Raw genomic sequence first — 21,818 nt, forward strand, 5'->3', positions numbered from 1 at the left:
TCCTAGTTAAATATGACTTGCAAATGTTTACAGGTTAAGTCAGTATAGAAAGTAATAATTTGCCTCTATGTAAATTATTTTATACAAACGAAAGTGAAAACTTGGCAAACACATTTTTAATAAACTAGGACTGACTTAGCTGAAAGCAACATCAAAATGAAGGCTGTATGAATGTGAATGTGATGTTAATCAGTTTTGCTTTAGTATTTCCCTTTCTGTCAAATTGGTTTTACAGACACATCCTGATAAAATCCATTAAACAAGATGTTTTTTTTTTTCATTTATCTTATGCAGGGCAGTTAGTTTTATGTCAGCTTGTACACCTAAATTCGGCCAATCATATATTAACGGTCATCTGTCAATCAAATGTTTTCGGTCATAGCATCTTGTTTCATATGTCACAGCTAATATACGCAACGGTTGAAATAAGAAATAAGAATCAGTTCCTTTCACATATCACACATGGAAAAACAGCGCACCACCACATGTTACAGACATCCCAAGTTCCAAAAACTAATTTCAGGGAGATGCTTATTGAACATCCCCCAGGAATTTTTCGCACCATTCCATCTGAAAATAGACGTCCTAGTCTACATTTACATAGGGGGCCTACCTGGTGTCAGTGATGGGGCCCTAAGAGGTCGTGGACCAGTAAGTAACTGCTGACTCTGCTTACTGATATTTACGCCATTTGTGTCCTCTTCCAAAAAAAAAACGTTGTCCCCACTTTCCTCCTCTAAATAAAAAATGTATGACGGAGGAGACTCATCCATGACCTCCGACACTAAACTCTCCTCCTCTTGCATGTTTCCTCTGTCCATAGCGTTCCTTTGACAGTGTCGTTTCTAAGTCACCAATTTAGTGCTACTTGGTCCCAATCCTATTGGGAACCTACTAGCACTAAGTTGCTAACTGGTTAGCAAGATGCCCCCGAGACACCGGCCACAATCAAACTTACTTGCAAATTTTCCGCCACGACAATCCCGCCCTCCTAATAAACGACCAATCGCATTCACTTTATTCACTCGTGTAAAGTCATGCATCACTTGAGAGAATTCCGAAATGCAACGGTTGGAACGACTGTTTCGCTACGACTTTAAGTAAAAGTAAAAAGTACAGCAAAGTTGAACTAATGTAAATTTAATTCCTAAAAGCTACATTTGTTTTTAATTTACTCAAATAAATGTTATGAAGGACTACTCACCTCTGCTACTAACTCTGCAGGTACATGACAGAAAATCCCAGTTGGACACATTAAACATGTCTTTAAAGGAGTTCAGTATTTGGGTTTTGTTGGTCTAATAGAGAACCACCACTTTGTTGCTTTTACTTAAAATTATTGTTATTACTGCTATATAAGTGGCTTTTTATGTCGTTTGTCCTTAAAAAAATATATATTAAGCTGCTAGTAAAGTCTATAACAACTTCTTAACTTAATTTATTTTACAGAACGGAATCTAAAAAACAGCTCCAGATAACTCTATTTTGCTCCTCTAGATCCTGTCTCTTTTTACATTTTTGTGTGGTTATTATTCTTTTTTTCCGTGCCCACCATTAAAAACCTACAGAGCATAACCAGGGTCCCCCCAAGTAAATTTAGTCTAGAACCGCCCCTGTCACATGGCTGGCCTTATTTTAAGGACTTTTATTTTGAAAAGGAGCTCCACCAGTGAGCACTGAGTGTGAGGAGGCCAGAGAGGGATTTACTGGAGGGTGGGGGGGGGGTTCATCCACGGCTGCATTAAAGCAGGAGCTGCTGCAGCTGCACACACATCAAACTTCCTCCTCCCTCTCTTCCTACCTCCTCCTCTTCATCACTGCAGCTCTCTCAGACAGCAGGTCCACTGGATGGTAGAGCCTTTTCTTCTTCATAGACACACAGACAGACGCGCGCACTGGATCGCTGCTCGGGCTGCGGGACTGGAAGCTGGACGCATTGTGCGCATTTCCACAGACCTCGGTAACCTCACATTTCCCTCTGCTGGATTGCTGCTTTAAAATGCTTTATGTTTGAAGAAGCGGGGCATTAATTATAAAAGGGGATATAGTAACATATCATGTGTGAAATAATCTTTATAAGTAATAGAAGCTATAATAAAACAGGCCTATTGATTTGTCAAAGATAGGCGGATCAAACATTAGATTTCTGTCCTTTTCTGATCCTAATTTAAAATGAATGTTGACATTTTATATTAAATACTCGTCGGATTTCTTAGGTGCGTTCACCTGCATGTAACCATTACATCATCTTTGATTTTCCTTTTGTTTGCACTGATGATGAGGCATATGCACCCTCCTGTAGAAATGTATGATCACCTAATTGCTGCTGCGGAACGCATCGTCCTATCATGAAACAACAGCAGTCATTATGTCCGATCGCTTATTTATAAAGGAGGGTGGATGAGTGGAGATGATAGTTGCGACGCTAAATGTTATCCGTGTTGTTTTATTGGGGGTTTTTGCTGCTTCTTCCTTTCAGATGAACCGTGTGGAGGCGATGCGCTGAGGCGCACACGGCCCAGGCTCTCCGGTTGCGCGCTCATCCAGCTAACGGAGAGGGGGTGGACTGCGGTATAAAGGAGGCAGGGGAAGAAAAAAATAAAAGGTTCCTGATCCATAAAGGTTGTGTCTGAGTCAAAAGGAGCGCGTCTCCCCCCCCTGATCAGGGGGCGATCAGCGGAGAGGTAAAAGTATATCCAAACGATGGCCACGTTACTGCGGAAGATCGGTCTGATCCGCCTGCACGACCGAGACACGGAGGACCCGAAGCACCACCAGGGCTCGCTAAAGGGGACTAAAGGGAACCAGAAGAACAACGCCAATAAACACTGTCAAACCGCCAACGAGACCAACCTGCTGAGCACCCCGGAGATCAAGGCGAGGAAGCTGGACCAGCACGGCAAGGACAAGCCGGCTGGCAAAGACAAGCAGGGCAAGGATGGGAAGGAGAAGCAGCAGACCGGGGGGAGCGGGAGCAAAGCCCCCAGCGCCTCCTCCCTGCCCCCGCCGGCGCCTCACCGGCAGCACTGCACCCAGGTGAGGACGCGGCGGCTGATGAAGGAGCTGCAGGAGATCCGGAGGTTAGGGGACCACTTCATCACGGTGGAGCTGGTGGAGGACAACCTGTTCGACTGGAACGTCAAGCTGCACCAGGTGGACAAGGACTCGGCGCTGTGGCAGGACATGAAGGAGACCAGCACCGAGTTCATCCTGCTCAACGTCACCTTCCCCGACAATTTCCCCTTCTCGCCGCCCTTCATGCGGGTCCTCACGCCGCGGCTGGAGAACGGCTACGTGTTGGACGGAGGGGCCATCTGCATGGAGCTGTTGACCCCCAGAGGCTGGTCCAGTGCCTACACGGTGGAGGCGGTCATGAGGCAGTTTGCTGCCAGCCTTGTAAAAGGACAGGTGAGAGGGTTTGGATCACCACAGCAGCCATCTGATCTGACACATTATTTATCTGTAGATCAAAGGTTATTAGGTGGTCTAACCTTATGAATTTATTATATATTTCAATATTATTTATGCCTTTGTTTGCATGTGTGTTATTTCCAGGTATCCATCTTAGAGTGAAACTTTTTAATATTAGTAATTGCTTCCTGCACCTGCTTCCTAACCCCCATCCCCCAAGGTCCCCATCTGGTCTTTTTAAGGGTTGGCCACCGTGGGCGATTCTAGACAGGGGCCAACAGGGGCCAAACAGAGGCATAGCCAGAAAATGTTTATTAGGGTGGCCAGGCCATAACCAATGTACACTGAGGGGTGGCACCAGAACCTCAGGCTCAATCTACACTATTCCAAAAGGAAAATTAACGTGCAAAACATCCATATTTTCTAACATCCATCTAGATAAAAGGTATAGTAGATACAATCCTTTCAGGTTTGAGTTCTGGGGCGAACATCTTTTCCATTGGCATTACTGAACTACTTTTATCAATAATCATTCTGCATAAAATTGACATTTACAAGTACTAATATCCACATTAATTGATTATTAAATATAGTATCATTAATTCTGTACTTATCATCTTTAATGTTATTATATTGATTGCATAATTAACTTTGTTGTCAAGTCATTGTTAAGATATGAAAAATTAAAATGTTCAGAATATTCCACTTGTATTAGTTTGTATTAGAGGGGGGAAAATGGTAGGGGTGGCCAATGATTGGCTGAGGTCCATGGGCCATGGCCACCCCTGGCCCCCCATCTAGCTCGGCCCCTTTAAAGAACCAAAGCCCCTGTAGATCATGTCCTAGCCCCTGGTATGGCTCCTGTACTGAAGACATAATACTCAAAGAAATTCTACTGATGATATGTGCTGGAGCAGACATGGTTACTGATAGGTCTTTTCGATCTATTTCATGTTTTTTTTCTTTACAAATTCTGTTTTATTAATTATTTAAAAACAATAAGGTGATAGCTTCAGTGGTATTGAGATAGGATCCCAGTTTTCATCCGCTAAATGTTTTTTTTTCCAAACAAATTTGAAGAAATACTCTAATTTTTACAGCTGAAATTAGGATTTTATTGAGTTCTAATTCAGATTTTATTGATCATTTACATACAAATTATGACTTAAGTTATTTTAACTTAACTCAAAATACGTAAAATTCCTAAATTCTGAGTGTATATTGACCTAATAATATTTTAATTTAACTTAATTGAATAGAAATTTCACGTCATGCAGCTGTCTTAAAATATTTGAATCCCTTGCACTGTTTTTTATTTCATGCTTTTCTTGGCCCCCATGTAAACACGCTGGCCCCCTCCTGGCCCCCTGGTGCATTTGGTCTAGAACCGCCACTGTTGACCACACAGGGTCCAGGGACCCAAACACTTTCATCATAGGCAGTTCTAGACAGGGGCCAACGGGGGCCAGCGCTCCTGTAGATCATGTCCTAGCCCCTGTTATGGCCCGTGTACTGAAGACATAATGTTCAAAGAAATTCTATTGATGATCAGGGGCAGAGCTAGATGGGGGGCCAGGGGTGGCCATGGCCACCCTTAGCCAAGCTCGGACTGGGAGCAATTTTCGGCCCTGGAATTTTTCCCCTTCCTGGCTCCCTGGTACATTTGGTCTAGAACCACCACTGCGTCTCATGGTATTAAATCAAAACTCCAAATTAAACAACAAGGGTATTCTTTTTGCTTTGTCGTCTTAGAGAGGGTTTAATCAAATCCATTGGGAAGCCATGCTTATTTTTTGTTCCGTCAAACCGTTTTTACGTACAATATATACAGGTATTGTGCATGACTGGCCATGAATGCACTTTGTATTGCTTTACTTTTCGTTTAAGTTAAGATATTACATTTTTATTGTTAATCTATCATGTAAAAACAATTCATATGATCCATCCATCCATTTTCTACCAGATGTCCATCAGTGTCACATAGAGTTGGGGTCTATTTTCAGTAATTCTTGGACCCTGGACAGGTCGCCTGTCCAACGCAAGGCAACACAGAAACATAAAACCATGCATTTACACACAGGGCAATTTGCAGATATCAATTCATGTTTTCGTGCTGTTAGAGGAAGCTAGAATACCTGGTGAGAACCCACATACATACACAAGGCAAAGATGCACATTTCATGCAGAAAGGCCATAGGTTGCTGAAAGAGACAAAGAAGAAACAGACAGGAAGGAGTTGGAGGATGATGGCACTCTCTTGAGTCTAGAGGTAGGTCATAGGTCTATAGTCTAGATCTATGGCTGAAACTTGGATGTTTACATCCACCATGCAATTTACATGCAAATTTGATTGTATTTGTTATTTAATAGAAATACTGCAATTGCAAAACATTTTTCAAAATTAGCAGAATATTGTCATAGTTTTGTACACATTTGTAACGGAAAGACAGCTACTGATACAAACGGTGCCACGTTGGATCCCTAATATTATCCCGTTCTGTAACAATGAATATTGTTATCTGTAGAAATAATTTCCATCGATTGTGGTTCCGATTGCTATTTGGACAGGTTTACTCTTAAAATATATATAATAATGTTTACATCCACTTTAAACTATTAATGGAAAATCGTTTTTTACCTCATCAGCTGTATGATATAAAGCATCAGCATCATGTGTAGAATTTGAAAAAAGATAAATAGATAGCTGATAAAAATGATGAAAAAGGAAAATTAAAAATGATTGAAACAAAAATCATTTTTCATATATTAGGATTTAAAAGTCACATGATGCTTCAGTCTCACGATTATTTAAGTTAATTGCTATTTTATCAAAAAAAATTCTTTATATAAATTTTTCTAAGACACTATTGACATTTATTGTGGTTTTGATTTAGTTTCTTTGCTATGAAATATTATAGATTGGGACCACCGTTCCTACCACATTAACTCAGACTGACCTATTGATGGAAGATAATTTTAAATGGATGCACACAGAAAATATGCAGGAAGTGAATAATGTCAAGATAATAGAAAATTACTTTAGTTTGCTGTCTGGTATAAAATGTCTTTTTTGTGGTTGATAAATAATGTAGGGTTAATACATAACTTCCCATACCAACATCTCTTTAATGCATCAGATCCAGTTTAGTAAAAAAAAAGAAATTGCAAATGGGTGAATTGACAAAACTAGAAAAATGTAGTTTCAATAATCCTACAACAGTAATTTATGACCTAAACACACCATCCTCTGTTGTTTCAAGTTTATTTTAAGACTTTTAATGAAGAAGAATTAGTTTACATAATATAACTATTTACTAATCAAATCACGTCCCTGGTTAAAATGCAGCTCTATTTAGATGGAGGTCAGGGAAGTGTGGGTGGGTGCAGCGGTGGGAGGTAGCAGCAGGCCGGGACTAAGTATTAAAGTATAAATATTTCTCAGTGGTGGCTTTCTAAGAGTTAGAAAACAGAAAGAAAAAAAACAGCATCTTTAAATTAATAATTTACTAGATAATACCTCCCCAGTGGCACAAGAGATTTGAGGCATGGGTTAAGCCTTAAATGGCATTTTAATCCAGGCTATGTTTGATAAAATGAAGAAAAAATAGCCGTATGTGGCAGGAAGGCAGTGTGTTAACTAAGATTTTTATTCAACATGCCGCTTTTTGAAAATCAATATTAACTTGAGGAGTGAAAGATCCATCGATCCAATTTCTGTCACCCTTATCCCTGCTGGGGTCGCTAGGGGTGCCGGTGCCTATCTCCAGCTGTCTACGGGGTGAGAGGTCATCAGTCCATCACAGGGCAGGGAGTAAAAAAACAGAACCCAATAAATAACGCGTGGATGAGAATAAAACAAAGAGCTTATTCTGTTATCCAGGTGGAGACAATAGTTTGGTAACGGAAGCATGACCAGAGCTAAACAGAAACTAAGGCGGCCATGATCAGTGCTGTCTAAATAGAGATAAAAGTAGGGATGGAGGGAGGAGTAGGAAGTAGGAGGGCTTCAGTTATTCATTACATGTCAGTCAATTTTGTTTTTTGTATTTCATATCCAAGGGGTTGTAATCCTTGTTCAATAAGTATCTTCCATGTATGTTTCTGTCTCTTAATGACGTCTGGATTCAGCACTGCAGAGTTCCTTTCCTAACAACCATAGCATTCTTACTGTCGACTCTCTGAAAGGTGAAGAAATAGAAATTACAAACAGAAATCTACTCAATTCGGAATCAGCCTTAGATCCCATGAACAATGCAAAATACTATAGAAAATGTGACAAGATGAAACAAGAGCCCCTAAAAAACAAACATCCAAGGTAAAATCAGAGACAAACACATCAAAATCCTGACAATCTGGGTTCATCACTGATGAATTTATTTTGGCGAATGTTTAGTTATAAAACCATCATCCTACATGAGCAGTTTATATAGTTTAGAGATCCCACTTTGCCTTAGAAACTGATGTGCAAATAGGATTCATCATTCACTGATGAATCAACTGGTTTGCTTTTAAGAGTCCTTGTTACTTATCAGGCTCAGCAGTTTATTATCTTTGGTTGCTTATCTGCTCACTTTGTATCACCTCCAAGCAAAAAGCCAAAACTGTAGAACATGTTGAATTTATGGGACTTTATGGCTGCCATTTTACACAGGACTTCCCCTCTCCTCTACTCTGGCTCTCCCTGCTCTGCTCTCTTCTCATCACCTCCATAGGGTTTGAAAACTAACAGTCTAACAGTCCACACTGGATTGTTCCAAAGCAGAGAAAGCAAATTGTTCAACACGTGACGACAGACTGAGAGACAGATGGAGGCGTACAGACAGCAGGTATAGGCCGAGGTTGTCCTCGGTGATTTAGGAGGACTGGATTATGTAATCTTGCCAAATCTGTTTTTAACGCTGCTGCAGCTCACAGCATCAGCTCTGACATTGTGCTGAAAATAGATCTCAAAGCTATCGGGGGTTTAAAAACCCAACATGTGTCCATCAGTTCATCTGTATTAGGACCATCCAGCTATTTTGGCATGCGCTGCGCGGCGCTTTGGTGTCAGAGCTTACATAAAGTGTCACAGAGACTCCCCCCATTAGCCTCCTCCAGCCCACAGAGCTTTGGTGACATAACACAATATTATTCCAGAGTCATATGTGGTCATAAAGCACGTGTATGTCCAACAGAGGTCATTCATAAAAAATAAAAAAAATCTCTTCCCACCTTTAAAGGGACTGAGGGAAACGTCTTGTTTTAGATTTGCTGTTCGAGGAGATGAGCAAGCAGCCCTGCAGCCTTCACTAATTATACTGCAGCGTCTTCCTTCTCTGCTCTGCTAATGGAAACAATATTGATTAATTATTCCTCCTGTTTGTGTGCGTTGCTTTATCCATTTGTTGACGTGTCTACATCAGCACTTGGATGTGCTGCGTCCTGATTACCCGGGCGATGCTTTCGCCTCCTGTGCATCATGTCAAAACGGGTACAGAGATGTCTATATATACTTAGATACACAGGATATATTTATCTGCCCTTGGCCACAGCTTTCCTTTGACAATAGGGATGCAGCCTATTTAGGAGCTTCCTGCTTATTTTTAGTGTGAGAGGATACATGGGGTGACACATCGCTGAGCTGAGAGTCAACACTGTCTCTCACATGCGGTCGCACACGTTGTCTGAGGACAGGTATCTAAGTTCCGGTTAGGAGTGCAGTCATGTGTGTGGGTAAGCGTAGCCCCCTCCAGTGGTGTGAAAGAGGGAGAAAGCACCTGTCGAGCTACAAACACAGCCTTAATGTCAGTAATGTGTTGTAAACACAGAATTGTTGAACAATAAAACCTGTATATGGAGATGGATGATAGTTAATTCGATGTACCCTGTAACCTGCCTCCCCTATCTTGTTACTGTTTGTCCCAGAATGGTTCTAATAGAGTTCTTGAGTAGCTCATGTATAATGCAACATACAGAGTGGAAAATGTCAGAGTGGAAAATGTCAGAGGTGGTAGCACCTATATGCAGGTGATAGCATCGTATCTTTGCAGCTAAAAAGGTCCTGGTTTTTCTGCATCTCTGGGTGCTGTTGCTTCCTCCTACACTATAAAAAATCAGTAACAATTGGTCACTAAATTTCCCACCTGGGTATGTGCCTGTGGATTTCTTTGCATCTGTGTGTCTACATGATGTATTTGCAACCTTTCCAGGGTGTACTCAATCTCTCGCCCAATGACAGCTTAAGATAGGCACTAGACCCCCTGTAACTATCCAAGGACAACAGAGTATAGACAATTCATGAACAGATGGAACACATGAAGTGCTTTTTTATGCAAAGACTCGCTTTAAATACTTAAAATATAACTTGCAGTTCGATCCATAGCTATAAGGACCCTCAGAACTGAATGGTGTGATTACACCATTACCTGATCAGGCTAAATTTAAGGCATTTTTTAGGCCCGATCAGCGAAGCGTAGCGCTGCGAAGGCCTATTGTATCTGGAAAGTTTCTTATTATTATTCTTGTAGCACTTTGAACGCATTTTACGGGGTGTTCGCATATTCAAAAACTCACAAAAACGTGGCAGTAAATTGTCCCCCGGGTGAAATAGCCAGTCTATAATGGAATCCAAAATGGCCGCCCCCAAATTACGCCACAGCGCCCCCTAAAGTGAGTTGGGGGAAACCGTATGTCACAGAGATTTGAAATTTGCCACACAAGTAGATCTCTTCAAATCATGAATAAAAGTCTCTTGGAGGTATGCCCTAAAACCCACAGGCAGTCGGCCATTTTGTGCGATTTTTGGCCATTTTTCATTTTTGCTCATGTCGAACTTTAACGAACTAGGGATTATGAACTATCAGCTTCCAACTCGGTCATTGTGCAGTTAAATATCTCAGTGTAGATGTTTTGTCAGGAAGCAGCAGATGGTGATGGTGTGTTTTAGTAAAGCTCTGAATTTCCTAGAAGTCCTTTCCTGTCCTGTGTGGAAATTTAGCATAAAATGTGATGTTGCTATCTATCTAAATAACTCCTAAAATATGTTGAACAAGTAAAGGTGACACCTTTAATTGTTTAAAATGGAGTTTAAGGTGGAAGGAGTTGATTGAATTGGATAATCAAGACAAAACCTGACGTATTTTGCAGGCTTAGGTTGGACCCGACTAAAAAAGTCCAGCTTCTTTATTTAAGTGCTGCCATTAGATTGGCTTAATAACATTGTTTTAAAGAGTTATTACAGTTACAGGTTTATTTTCGTAAAGATTTACCTTTGGGTTAAAATTCAGAAAATATCCACTTGGAAATGAAAAAAAAAACTTTAAAAAAATTGCAATTATTTAACTTTTTATTAGATTTTACTGTCTTGCTTTACGTTCTATCATTTATTTAGAAGAAAACAGCTGTTTACCATTGAATGAGCCGCCAACATGCCCCATGGGCTGTCCTTACTGACCCCATGATGGCATCGATCCCTATTTGTGTTTCCCAGCCCTAAGAGCACATGTCCATATTACGCAATCCCCCCCTCCTCACCCCAACCCAAAGAGTGAACCTCCCAACATGCATCAGGGCCTTCCTTGCTCTGCCCATTGACTGATTTCCATTCACACGATTACCCAACAGCCACTCTACACTAGAGTGTGTCCCTCTCAATGAGCGAGCGCTTAGCTGAGCAGGATAAACACTGGCATGGCGCAGCATCAGGGCACTTGCTGAACACTTACAAATACACACCATGTTTCCCCCACTGAATCTCTCATGATCTCTTTTTAACTCCTGCTAATTAAACTAGATTTTGTGTGCAATGCAGAAACCATTATCCAAGTGCACCAACGTCCACCAATTTTTTTTTATTGAGTAACTTTGTCTAGAAATCCGTAAAAATCCTGCAAATTGTCATTAAAAATAATGGCAGCAATGCTTGGGTTATTAACTATAGTATCATAAATGTGAAGCGATGGGTTTGTGAAAGGGTTGAAACAATTAATCGGATTAATTGCAATGAGTCGATTATTCAAATAATCGTCAACTAATTTAGTAATGGAAAATAGAGACTCTAAAACATGCCTTTAGCCGACAGATCAACCGACCAACTATACCAAAATTTTAAAAATGAAATGTAAACATTTTGCATTTAATATGAAAAAATAATTTTTGTCTTTAAATATGCTCTATCCAGAACTCCTCAAGTGGAAAAGCTTTAGTTTCGTCTGGTTTATTTTAGCAAAAAGTCTTCTTTAGGGAACATTTTGCTTTCAGATTATTTATCAATTAATCGCAAAATAATCAACAGATTAATCCATTTGCAAAATAATCATCAGTTGCAGCCCTAGTTTTTAATTTCTGCTTGCTGGGGGCATCTTTTGACTGGAAATCATCTTTAATTAGCCTCAGGTAAAGCGGGTTTAAGGGAAAGCTTTTTAGCTCCACCTTATTCTTTACTTTTTACAGTTTGCAGATTTTCAGACGGGTCAGTTCATAAAAAAAAAAAATCTTAATATTCCTAAATGTGTCGCTGTGAAACATAGGAACACAGTAAATCTCAGACCATTACTGCAACATAATGTCTGCCTGAATGAGTCACCCACTGAGTCATGCATTCATTTTTCCAAAACAAATGGTGAAAAAACCTGTTTGTGATTGCAGCACTAATAGGCTCCTAATATGATGTCACTGTCCTCAATCAGAGTACTCACAGCTCCTCTGCTGCATGTTTTCACCTGGTTTCTTTTATTGATTCACACTCATATAAAATTAAGTGACTGTTCTTGATGGACTGTCTAACTGGAGAGATAATAGGCCAAGCTTGGTGCGGAGATAACTTGGCAGGGATATATGTGAGCGTCTCTAAGCCCCGCTGTGAAACCAGGCCACCATCACTACGAGAATGGAAACTGCAGCCCTAATCTCCAGATCATTCTGTTAGCACCTCATCCCCTTTTATCCGCTGCATAGCTTTTAGCCCAAAATAGCTAACCGGTGCCATATTAGGACACGCCGGTGTTCCATTAGATAGTAAGAGGATATTTTCATGAAGTATATCAGAGCTGGCGCTACGCCCAAAACATTAACTTTTCATTAGCAAACATTTTAAATTTTAAAGCTTTCTATTTGGACTCAAAGTAACTTAATATTTACTGAAATGATTTGACACTTGTTGCATCATAATGTGTTGTTCTTTGGTAAAAACAAGCAATTTACTTTAAAATACAGATTTTTCTACATGTTTATGGACTTTTTTGACTTATTGTCTGTCTAGATGGATGGATGGATGGATGGATGGATGGATGGATGGATGGATGGATGGATGGATGGATGGATGGATGGATGGATGGATAGATAGATGATAGATAGATAGATAGATAGATAGATAGATAGATAGATAGATAGATAGATAGATAGATAGATAGATAGATAGATAGATAGATAGATAGATAGATAGATAGATAGATAGATAGATAGATAGATAGATAGATAGATAGATAGATAGATAGATAGATAGATTGATTGATTGATTGATTGATTGATTGATTGATTGATTGATTGATTGATTGATTGATTGATTGATTGATTGATTGATTGATTGATTGATTGATTGATTTAGGGAACATATTACATATAGCATTCATGGCTATTTGAAATAATAATATTTTTTTTATGAATGGTTTGCATGCAACCTTTTTTTCCCCAAAATTTTCATGCATTATTGTTCCACTATTATACCACCTTCAGTCCGGACGATATGGATGATGTAGTGGAACTTTTCAGGTTAATTTACACTTTCTTTTTTATATAGATCTGAGGACCAGAAAAGGTAGTGTACATGGAGGATGCTGATCATCTAAAGAAAACACAAGGATTGATTATGCTAATTTTTTTTTAGTCTGGAACCTGTTTCTGAAAATTATACTCAATTGACAAAACAAAATATGCAAACATTTTACAGGAAAAAAAACGTATCTTCATAAAATAATTTATCACATTTTCACTGTTTAGTGGAAGTCTTAGTCATGATTATGTATTATATAATACATATTTTTAAGACAAACACTAGTTGTCTAGTAAATCCGTCTTTGAAAGAGCACTAACTATAGCATAACCTCCACTTAGACAAAGTCCTGGATAGTTGGTTTGGAATGTTGTCTCTTTTCTTGACTCCTAAAAACATCAGACCAGTGATGGTGCGATGATGTGTGATGATACAGGGTTGCTGCTCTGTGCCGCACTGCACTGCAGCATGCAGAGGACCTAACCTCCAAGGAGATTTCATTAGTATTGGTTTCGGTGCAAAGACTCAGTGCCAAGAAAACATGCTTGGTGAACAGAAACGATGCAGGGAGGCTCCTTTCAAGCAAATACAATGCACATGAAAAAGAAAATAGCCCAACCTATTTTAGTTCTGGCTGGGGAAAGGAAATGCTACATTTCTGGCCTTTTTGAGGAATAACTGGGAGGGACAGAGTTGCCGTAATGTGGGATTATTTTCCAGTGCTGCAGAGTTTTAGAGGTGATTCTTATTTGTGAACATTTACAGCCATCGGTATGAATCAAAGCTTTGTTGTCATGGCCATAGATGTCTCCTAGCAGCAAGAAGACAGTTGTCTCCTTTTGTTTTCACCCTCCCACGCAGGCTTCTTTAGGGAAGTCTTACTGCAGATAATACCAGAAGAAGCAGCTTTTATTATTCAGCTTCATTCTTGTCTTTAGGTCTCCCTTCATCGTATCCCATGTATATTATTAGCCCTGTGTGGGAAGGGGTCCAGTTGCCTAGGTGAAAATGGATCAGTCAGATGATGCAATGCTTTTTGCAGTGACTAAGAGAGTTTTCTGTGCTCATTCTGCCATATGTATGGCTTTTTCATCATTTAATGCAGTGACTGCTTCTCAGAGGTGTCAAGTAACGAAGTACAAATACTTCGTTACTGTACTTAAGTACACTTTTTAGGTATCTATACTTCACTCCATTACTTATTTTTCCTCCTACTTTTGACTTCTACTCATTACATTTTCACACAAGTATCTTTACTTTCTATTCATTACATTTTTTAAACAAACATTACTCGTTACTCTTGACTTCGGTTTAAAGCAGAGGTCACGGATTAGCGGACTGCGATGTTATGAACAACATTAAATCCAAAGATTTTGTCCGAGGTAAAGCTGATGTATTTGTTGTAATCTCTTGTTATTCACACACAACAATAAACAGCGATTAGCCGACGTGGGTTTTAATAATGCAAAGCGTTGTCTTCAACTGAAAATCAAACGCGCATCTACACACACCAGTGTGATGCATTCGCGAGCGTCAGACAGCTATGGTGCATTCAGGAGCATGGGACATTTCACACTTACAAGGAAAGAGACATAAATGGAACAGAACTTAACTCATACAATAATGTATTTATTCAGAAACAGTGTGGGCTTTCCTACAATACTGAATGCTCTATAATTGTATTTCTGTTATTTTTTTGATTATTCACATCTGCTAGTTTTTTATTCTAAAAAAATATCTTTAATATTACAGCAGCAAATTATCAAAGTTTTTCAAAAGCCTGTTTAAAATCTCCAAATGAGGCTTCAGATCGTACAGCGACGATTGCACTGTCATTGTTTTACAGGGCAGAATTAGCATTTGCTGAATTTTGTCTTTTAACTAGTGATGGATGTACAGGAATACAGTCATACAAGTGTAAACTCCTCTCAGATAGAACAGGATGCAATATTTGGCAGTTTCTATTTTTATTTTTTCATCTTTTTTTTTTAATTCAAAGTAACATGAATGCATAAATACGTCATTTTATTTCAGTGTTAAATTCTGTTTAAAGTAACAGATCATTAAAAATGTCTCCTGACATTTACTGGTTGATTTTTTTATTCGGACCCCACTGATTTTTTTATTAGTTACCCGTTCTTTAATGTTTTTTTTTATAAATATATATTTCACGTCATGTGCGCCATCCAATGCAGATCATTGGTGCCATCCACATCTAGCGAAAACTAGTGTAATTGGATGATGAATTGTCTATGCCATGCTGCAATGTTGGATTCAGAAAAACATGTCTAAATGTCTGAAAGGTCGGACACAGGCAAGAGCGTATCGGGAGATGGAGACAGAGACCAACAAGACCTCCCTCATCCTTGGCCCTCTCTCAAAGAATTTTTTGAAATAGTCGAAAAATTACTTTACTTTATACTTTTATACTTTAAGTAGTTTTTGGAGCACATACTTTTTCACTTTTACTTGAGTAATAAGGTCAAGTTGATACTTCTACTTTTACCAGAGTGTTTTTAAGCTGCAGTATCTATACTTCTACTTAAGTAACAAATGTGTGTACTTTTGACACCACTGCTGCTTCTAGACTTTCCTTCTCTCTTCGTCCTACAGGGTGCGTTTTTTTCTTCTGATTGAACCTGACGTCTTAAAAGCTCTTTCTCTGCCTTTAAACATTGATCTCACCCTGGTCAGCCTGCGTTCAGACCACTCGTTCTGTCAACATCTCCCCCCCGGCAGTACATTTGCCATTAACTTCATCAATGTGCATGTGTGGGCTGGGTTTTTTTAGCTTTGTAAATCTAGTTTGTTTTACCAGTAGGAGTTTAATAACACTGCTAAACAAAGGAGCCATCTCCATCTTTCTTTTTTGACTTGCAGGATAAATGCTGATGTTTTCACGAGAGCAGCTCTTTGAAGTTATATCAAATTATTTGAGTTTCTTTATGAGTTTGTTTTTTAAAGGTTGAATCTGTGCCATTATACAAACTTTGCAATCACCGCTAAGCTTCTTCTCCCTTTTAAACCTTAAAATTATTAATCTTTTCACCATTATTTTATCGTTTTCTGACATGTCAAGATAAACAGATAATCTTTTAAAAATTTAAATAGATTGAACTTGTAATCAATCATGACAATACTTATTAAGCACTGAGTTAAATCTCAGTAACAGATCTATATGTAAAACCTCATTGATTCTGAGACCCTAGAATTAGAGCGGGTCTCAAGTGAAAGCTTCCTCCTCTCAATTAATGCCAGTTCCAAAGCTTAGCCTATATTTCAGCTTGTCTCACTAAAGATGAAAATCAATCGAACATTTGGTTGTTATTTTTTTATTAATTTACAGCACTGGAGGAGTCATGGTAGCCTCGTGAGACCATCCTGATCTCGCGAGCTTTCAAGATTTCACTCACTAATCAGTCTGGAGACTCTCCGTTGAAGAAAATTTGGAGCCGTTCACCAAACGAACGTCCAATCAGCGTTGGCTTTGAGGCGGTTTGAGGTGTGACGCAACGAGAAGCGCGACAGTTCAGCCTTAAGAACACATGAAACTAGCGTTAGCGTGGCTATCAAGCAAGTTTTATCGGAATTAGTATTTCTTCACTGAAAGAAGAGCAAAACACTGCTCTGGAGGCTTTTCTCAGAGGAAAAGATGTTTTTACTCTTCTCCCGACTGGTTTCGGCAGCAGTAGCCTGGCTGTTAGTACGTCATATGCTTCGTTGATCTGATTGGTTTATTTGGCTCATCTATCACCAACATAGGCCAATCAGCTAACCAGTATTTTCGCCCCTTCCCAAAATTACTTCAACGGAAGGTTTCCAGATGGATATGCGGAGCAAATCCTTCTAGCGGAGTCAGGTTAGATGCATGGCTCTCCCTTCAGGGTGCCATGCAACCACAGGACAACAAACACACAAAAATAAAATGTTCCAGTCAATGGAGAGAGTACAGGAGTACATTTTAGAAAAGTGTAATTGTAGTTATGTATATAAGTTGAGATATAATTTGAGATTCTTACCCATTTTGGAATAAAGGGGTATTTCGCTTATTTTAATGAAATCTTGACTACAATTGATTGATTGTTTCATCTGTACATTATAATCTCAGACTATTTATGCCTGTTCTTAACAGGAATTCTTTAAAATACCAATAGACAAAGAGACAATTTAATTTTCTGTTTAATTTTCTTTTACTACCTTTCCTTCAGAAAGGTTGTGTAAAAAACAAAAAAAAATCTTTAGAAATATAAATACAGTAATCTTTATTTTGCTGTGTCAGTAAAGTGCTCCTCATTAGCAAAATATATATAGTTTTACTCACAATCTGAATTGTTGTTCTAAAAAAAAAAGTCTTTTAAAGTTTGACATTTTGGTACCACAGTGCCCGGATTTTAAATTAGACATTTACTTTGGGAATTTTGTCTAATTAAAACAAATAAAGCGCTAAAAAAAAACTAAAAAACTACTCTATCTCCTCCTTGATTGACTAAAAGATTCGATTGAAGTATGTGTTACATTTTGTTTTTACTTCTAAGTTGCAAGAAGCTGTTTAAACTTGTTTTTTTATTCATAAGGGGGAGCCCTTATGGTCCAAAATGGCTGCCTTGTATAGTTAGAGCAAATGTCATGAATCATTTTCTTAATTAAATCTATTGTAATTATTTGTGATAACTTCGTTAGAGAATGTTTTTCTGATTTCTTTTCCTCTTTGCCTCCATGTCTCACAGGGCCGTATTTGCAGGAAAGCAGGAAAGTCCAAGAAAGCTTTCAGTCGTAAAGAAGCTGAGGCCACATTCAAGTCCCTGGTGAAAACCCACGAGAAGTACGGCTGGGTGTCCCCGCCCATTTCCGACGGCTAGGTGTCCAGCTGCCATCGCTCCAACACCTGTCCTAGCCAGAGGGGGAAAGAAAAAAAAAAAACAACAAAACGAAACGAGCTACCCTCTACGTGCAAAACAACACACCACGCTAACTCAAAAGTATCGCATTTTCACTTTTGGCTGTTTCACTCAAGATATTTTTTTTTTCATTGTTTTTGTCACCACACAACTACAGAAATGACATTTGTTGTTTTCGTTTTTGGTGGTGCGGGGAGTTCATTTTTTTGTTTTTTGATTTCTTCACCTTCTTGCCAAGGGATTCTTTCTCGTGGTGTAGAAGAGCGAGAGGAGCGTGTTTGTGTATGAATGTTACCTCATAAGAGATCAGCTGGGAATGTGTGTCACTACAACTGGAATTATTGTTGGTCTGTTCTTTCTTTTTTTTTTTTTTTTTTAGCAAACGCCAATGTACGTACACTCAGACAAATTGGATATGCGAACTTTTTTTCCACCCATGTTAAAGACTACTGAATGAAGAAGACTCATCTTTCTCACCAGTCGCACTAAACCGGCTACATTCAACCATTTGTGCAGCTCTCGGGTCATTTAAATACAAATGAAGCTGTTAATGTTTAATAGTAGGGCAGCACAGTGGCATTTATACTCACTCACTCGTTCTCTATTTCGTTTTTTTTTTCCCTTAGCTTTTGACTGTGCCGTTGCTCACGGTTCAATGCAACATGAAGATTGTAATTTACACGGAGCTGTGCTCTTACTCTTTCTTCTTTGACTCGCTTTGTTTCTCTTTTTCCTTCTCTTGTGGCTAAACTTAGAGCTCAGTGTTGCTTAGATGGATAAAAAAAAAAAGTCACAAGTTGCTTTATGGAGAAATTCTGTATGATAAACATAATGACAGTCACCTTCTTCTGTTCTCTCTACACTCTCATGTCAGCTTGTCTGTATGAGGGGAACAAAGCTATTAATTCCCATGATTTAGATACCAGATGGACGCGCTGAAGGCCGGGCCTCAGTGTCTGCGTGTTTATAACGAACCAACCCTTTAAACGATGAAACATGTGGCTAACTGTGAATGACACCATGACCTGAAGGGAGTGCTGTTTCTTTAGCTACCTGCTTAAAGAAATGACAATATCTGCGTCATTCCTTTAAACAGGATTGCATTTGTAACTGTATGTCTCTTTAGCTGCAGACACACACAGGTTTGACTTCACAGAGATGCCAACACCCCCAAATGTGAGCTGGAGTGCTGCTTTAAATGAAGGCTTTAGAGAACTCCTGATTGATGCAGCATGGGGAAAAGGACGATGTGACAGGGAAGAAGGAGGATAGGGAGAATAGGGAACGCCTTGATCACTGCAGCCTCCTCTTGAGAAAATGTCAGCTGGCTTTGCAAAACTGATGAGCAGCGGGTTTTATTTGCTGTACCTGTAGTTTGAGTATTTGAGTTCCAACCTTTGAAAGGAGATTCTAGATGTCGAAAATCAAGCGTACAGCCAACATTATCAGTCATCGGCTCTCTGGGCGGAGTGTCTGTCTGTCCGGTCCAGTTTGTTTTGCTACAACCCAGGTAAATGTCAGAGGAAACGCTGTTAATTGGTCTGACATTTCCGCAGAACGTCATTAGAAAAGAGCAGGAGGATGGAGGACGTGGAGGCCTCCCGCTCAGCTTTGACATATCGTCGCTAGCCTCTGCCAGCCGAGCGAGGCAGTTCTGTCCGTAATCCCTTTTTTTTTTAATCTTTTTAATTTAGCTTAGTGGTGCGTCCAATTTTAAATTCCTGTGAAGAAACAAGCCTGTTAAATTCCTTTTAATGTAAAAAAAAAAATGGCAACAGAGACAGAAAGGCAACAAACCATCTGGTATGTGATCATGTTTAAAAGCGTGCTAGTGCTTCTTTGAGTTTGGCTCATTTCAGGTTCAAACATCAGCGGAAAACTGTAATCTGAATAATCGTTATGACTGAATATCTTTAAAGCTGAGTGTTTGCTGGTTCCAAGACAAACCTTTTTTGTGACATAGTTTAGACTTGGTAGTTTGCAGAAACTAACTGGGTGAACTGACTATTTGTAATATATCTGCATGTGATACGTGATTGGTAGCTAGCGACTGTATATCGTTGTTTTTTTTTCAAGAAAAGCAAGAAAAACAGAGAAAACAAAAGTGCAAATGCTTCTCTCTTCCTTTTTTTTATTTATATTAATACAGTTTGTTTGTTTTTTTAGTCCTGTACTGTTTGGACCTTCTCATTCTTTCTAAATGTCCTGAAAACAAATGTCACATTGTGTTATATGAATGTTTGTGTTTTTATTTATTTGTGGTTTGCCAAAACGATGATTTGAAGCATGTTGCAGGGACTGTCACCAGAAAATGAGAAGAAACAAAAAAAAAAGTAAACAAAAAAAAAGATAGCTTCTGTATTTATGTGATGGGAGAAGGTGTGTTTTGATTGGGGAAGTGGTTACAGGGCGCAAAGACTTTAAATTATAAAAAATATGGCTTTGTTGGAGTGCAACACATCCTCTCACTCCTGGGAATACTTTCTTGTCCTGTTAGTAATTTAACTGCTGTCCCTTCCCCAATGGTCCTAATCTATACACTAATTTGGCTCGAGGGTAATGCAGTCAACACAGCCTGGACATTATGCGCTCTGTGTAACAGATCGTGGATCAGTTTGGACTCCCTCTGCTTCAAATCTAACTTCTCAAGGGAATCCGACCTGGGATTAGTTACTTTGAGCAACTTTGTCCGATTCCCGGCCAGAGTGTTTGGGAGACCGAAGTCTTAAAGGGTTCAAAAGGTGAAAGGTCGTTGCAAGACGAATGTGCAATAAAAATGACATCTTACTGAAAACCGACTGATCTGGTGGTTTGTTTCTTGTCACGAGCTACGCTTTCATGCATTTTAGTGATCCATTTTAGATTTCTGTGTCCTTTTCCTGCCCCCTCCTTCTGCATTGACCCACTTTAATGACTGGTAAAAAGCTTGAAAAAAAAAAACGAAATCTAAATAAGTAATTTTTTTTTTTTTTTTAAATAAGTGCATTTGTTCTTGGATTGAGGAAGAAAAAGAGACATTTTGCAAATGGAACAAGACATTTTACATTTAAAATAAGAAAACACAATTGGATTCTCAAGTGTATGTTATCTAATTATCTTATTTTAAATAAAAATACTCATTCCATTGGCAAACTATCTCATTTACCTATTCAAATTAAGGGAAAATACAGTTGATTTAAGAAATGTTTAACTTATTTCTAGATTGTTTTTCCAGTGTGCATGAGCTGCTGTTAGTCAGCCAGATGGAGATATGCTGCTTCTTCTGCAAGAGCAGATCACCTGTTGTACCAAAAAATAAAGAGCTTATAAAAACGAGTTATGGATAGAGCTTCATAAACTCAATTAAGCAATTTCCAAATGCGTGTCATGTGGTAATGAAAATGCAATGATAGGTTTGGAAACTACACCAGACTGGATTCCAACTCCCAGTGTTTGTTGCCAGCTAAATGTCGTTCAAAATAAAAAAGAAAGAGTTATGTATTTAATTTTTTAGTAATGCAGTCAAGTATTATAAAATAATGGAATCCTTTATTCGTCTTTGAAAAATCAATAAAAATATGCATCAACCCTTCTTTACCGTACAAGGATGAGTAGGTATAGACGACTATGATACTGAGAAAGAGGGAAAGTTACATTTTCAACTGAGATGCATTAATTTAGTTTGCAAAGTAACACTAGTATCTGAAAAAGAAAGGAAAATGCTACAATGATTAGGACCTACCATATACCTGCAGCTGAGTTGTTTCTTTTTTATTATAATT

At 38.9% G+C, this 21,818-nt stretch overlaps 1 protein-coding gene across 1 annotated transcript; it reads left to right on the top strand.

Annotated features, from left to right (window-relative positions):
- The first annotated feature begins 1,738 nt into the window (after nt 1-1,738).
- On the top strand, nt 1,739-20,851 carry ube2ql1 (ubiquitin-conjugating enzyme E2Q family-like 1). The gene is made up of 3 exons (XM_038299803.1): nt 1,739-1,960; nt 2,480-3,408; nt 17,887-20,851. Exons 2-3 carry the CDS (start codon nt 2,704-2,706, stop codon nt 18,016-18,018), a joined length of 837 nt encoding a protein of 278 aa, XP_038155731.1. The 5' UTR covers nt 1,739-1,960; nt 2,480-2,703; the 3' UTR covers nt 18,019-20,851.
- Nucleotides 20,852-21,818: the final 967 nt, after the last annotated feature.

Source organism: Cyprinodon tularosa, unplaced genomic scaffold, assembly GCF_016077235.1.
Source record: "Cyprinodon tularosa strain WSP-4 unplaced genomic scaffold, ASM1607723v1 ctg435, whole genome shotgun sequence".
In the NCBI taxonomy this organism is placed as follows: domain Eukaryota; kingdom Metazoa; phylum Chordata; class Actinopteri; order Cyprinodontiformes; family Cyprinodontidae; genus Cyprinodon; species Cyprinodon tularosa.

Coding starts and splice junctions, on each gene's coding strand:
- ube2ql1 (XM_038299803.1), top strand. CDS start 2,704: ATGGCCACGTTACTGCGGAAGATCGGTCTGATCCGCCTGCACGACCGA. Junction 3,409..17,886: donor CCAGCCTTGTAAAAGGACAG/GTGAGAGGGTTT, acceptor CATGTCTCACAG/GGCCGTATTTGCAGGAAAGC.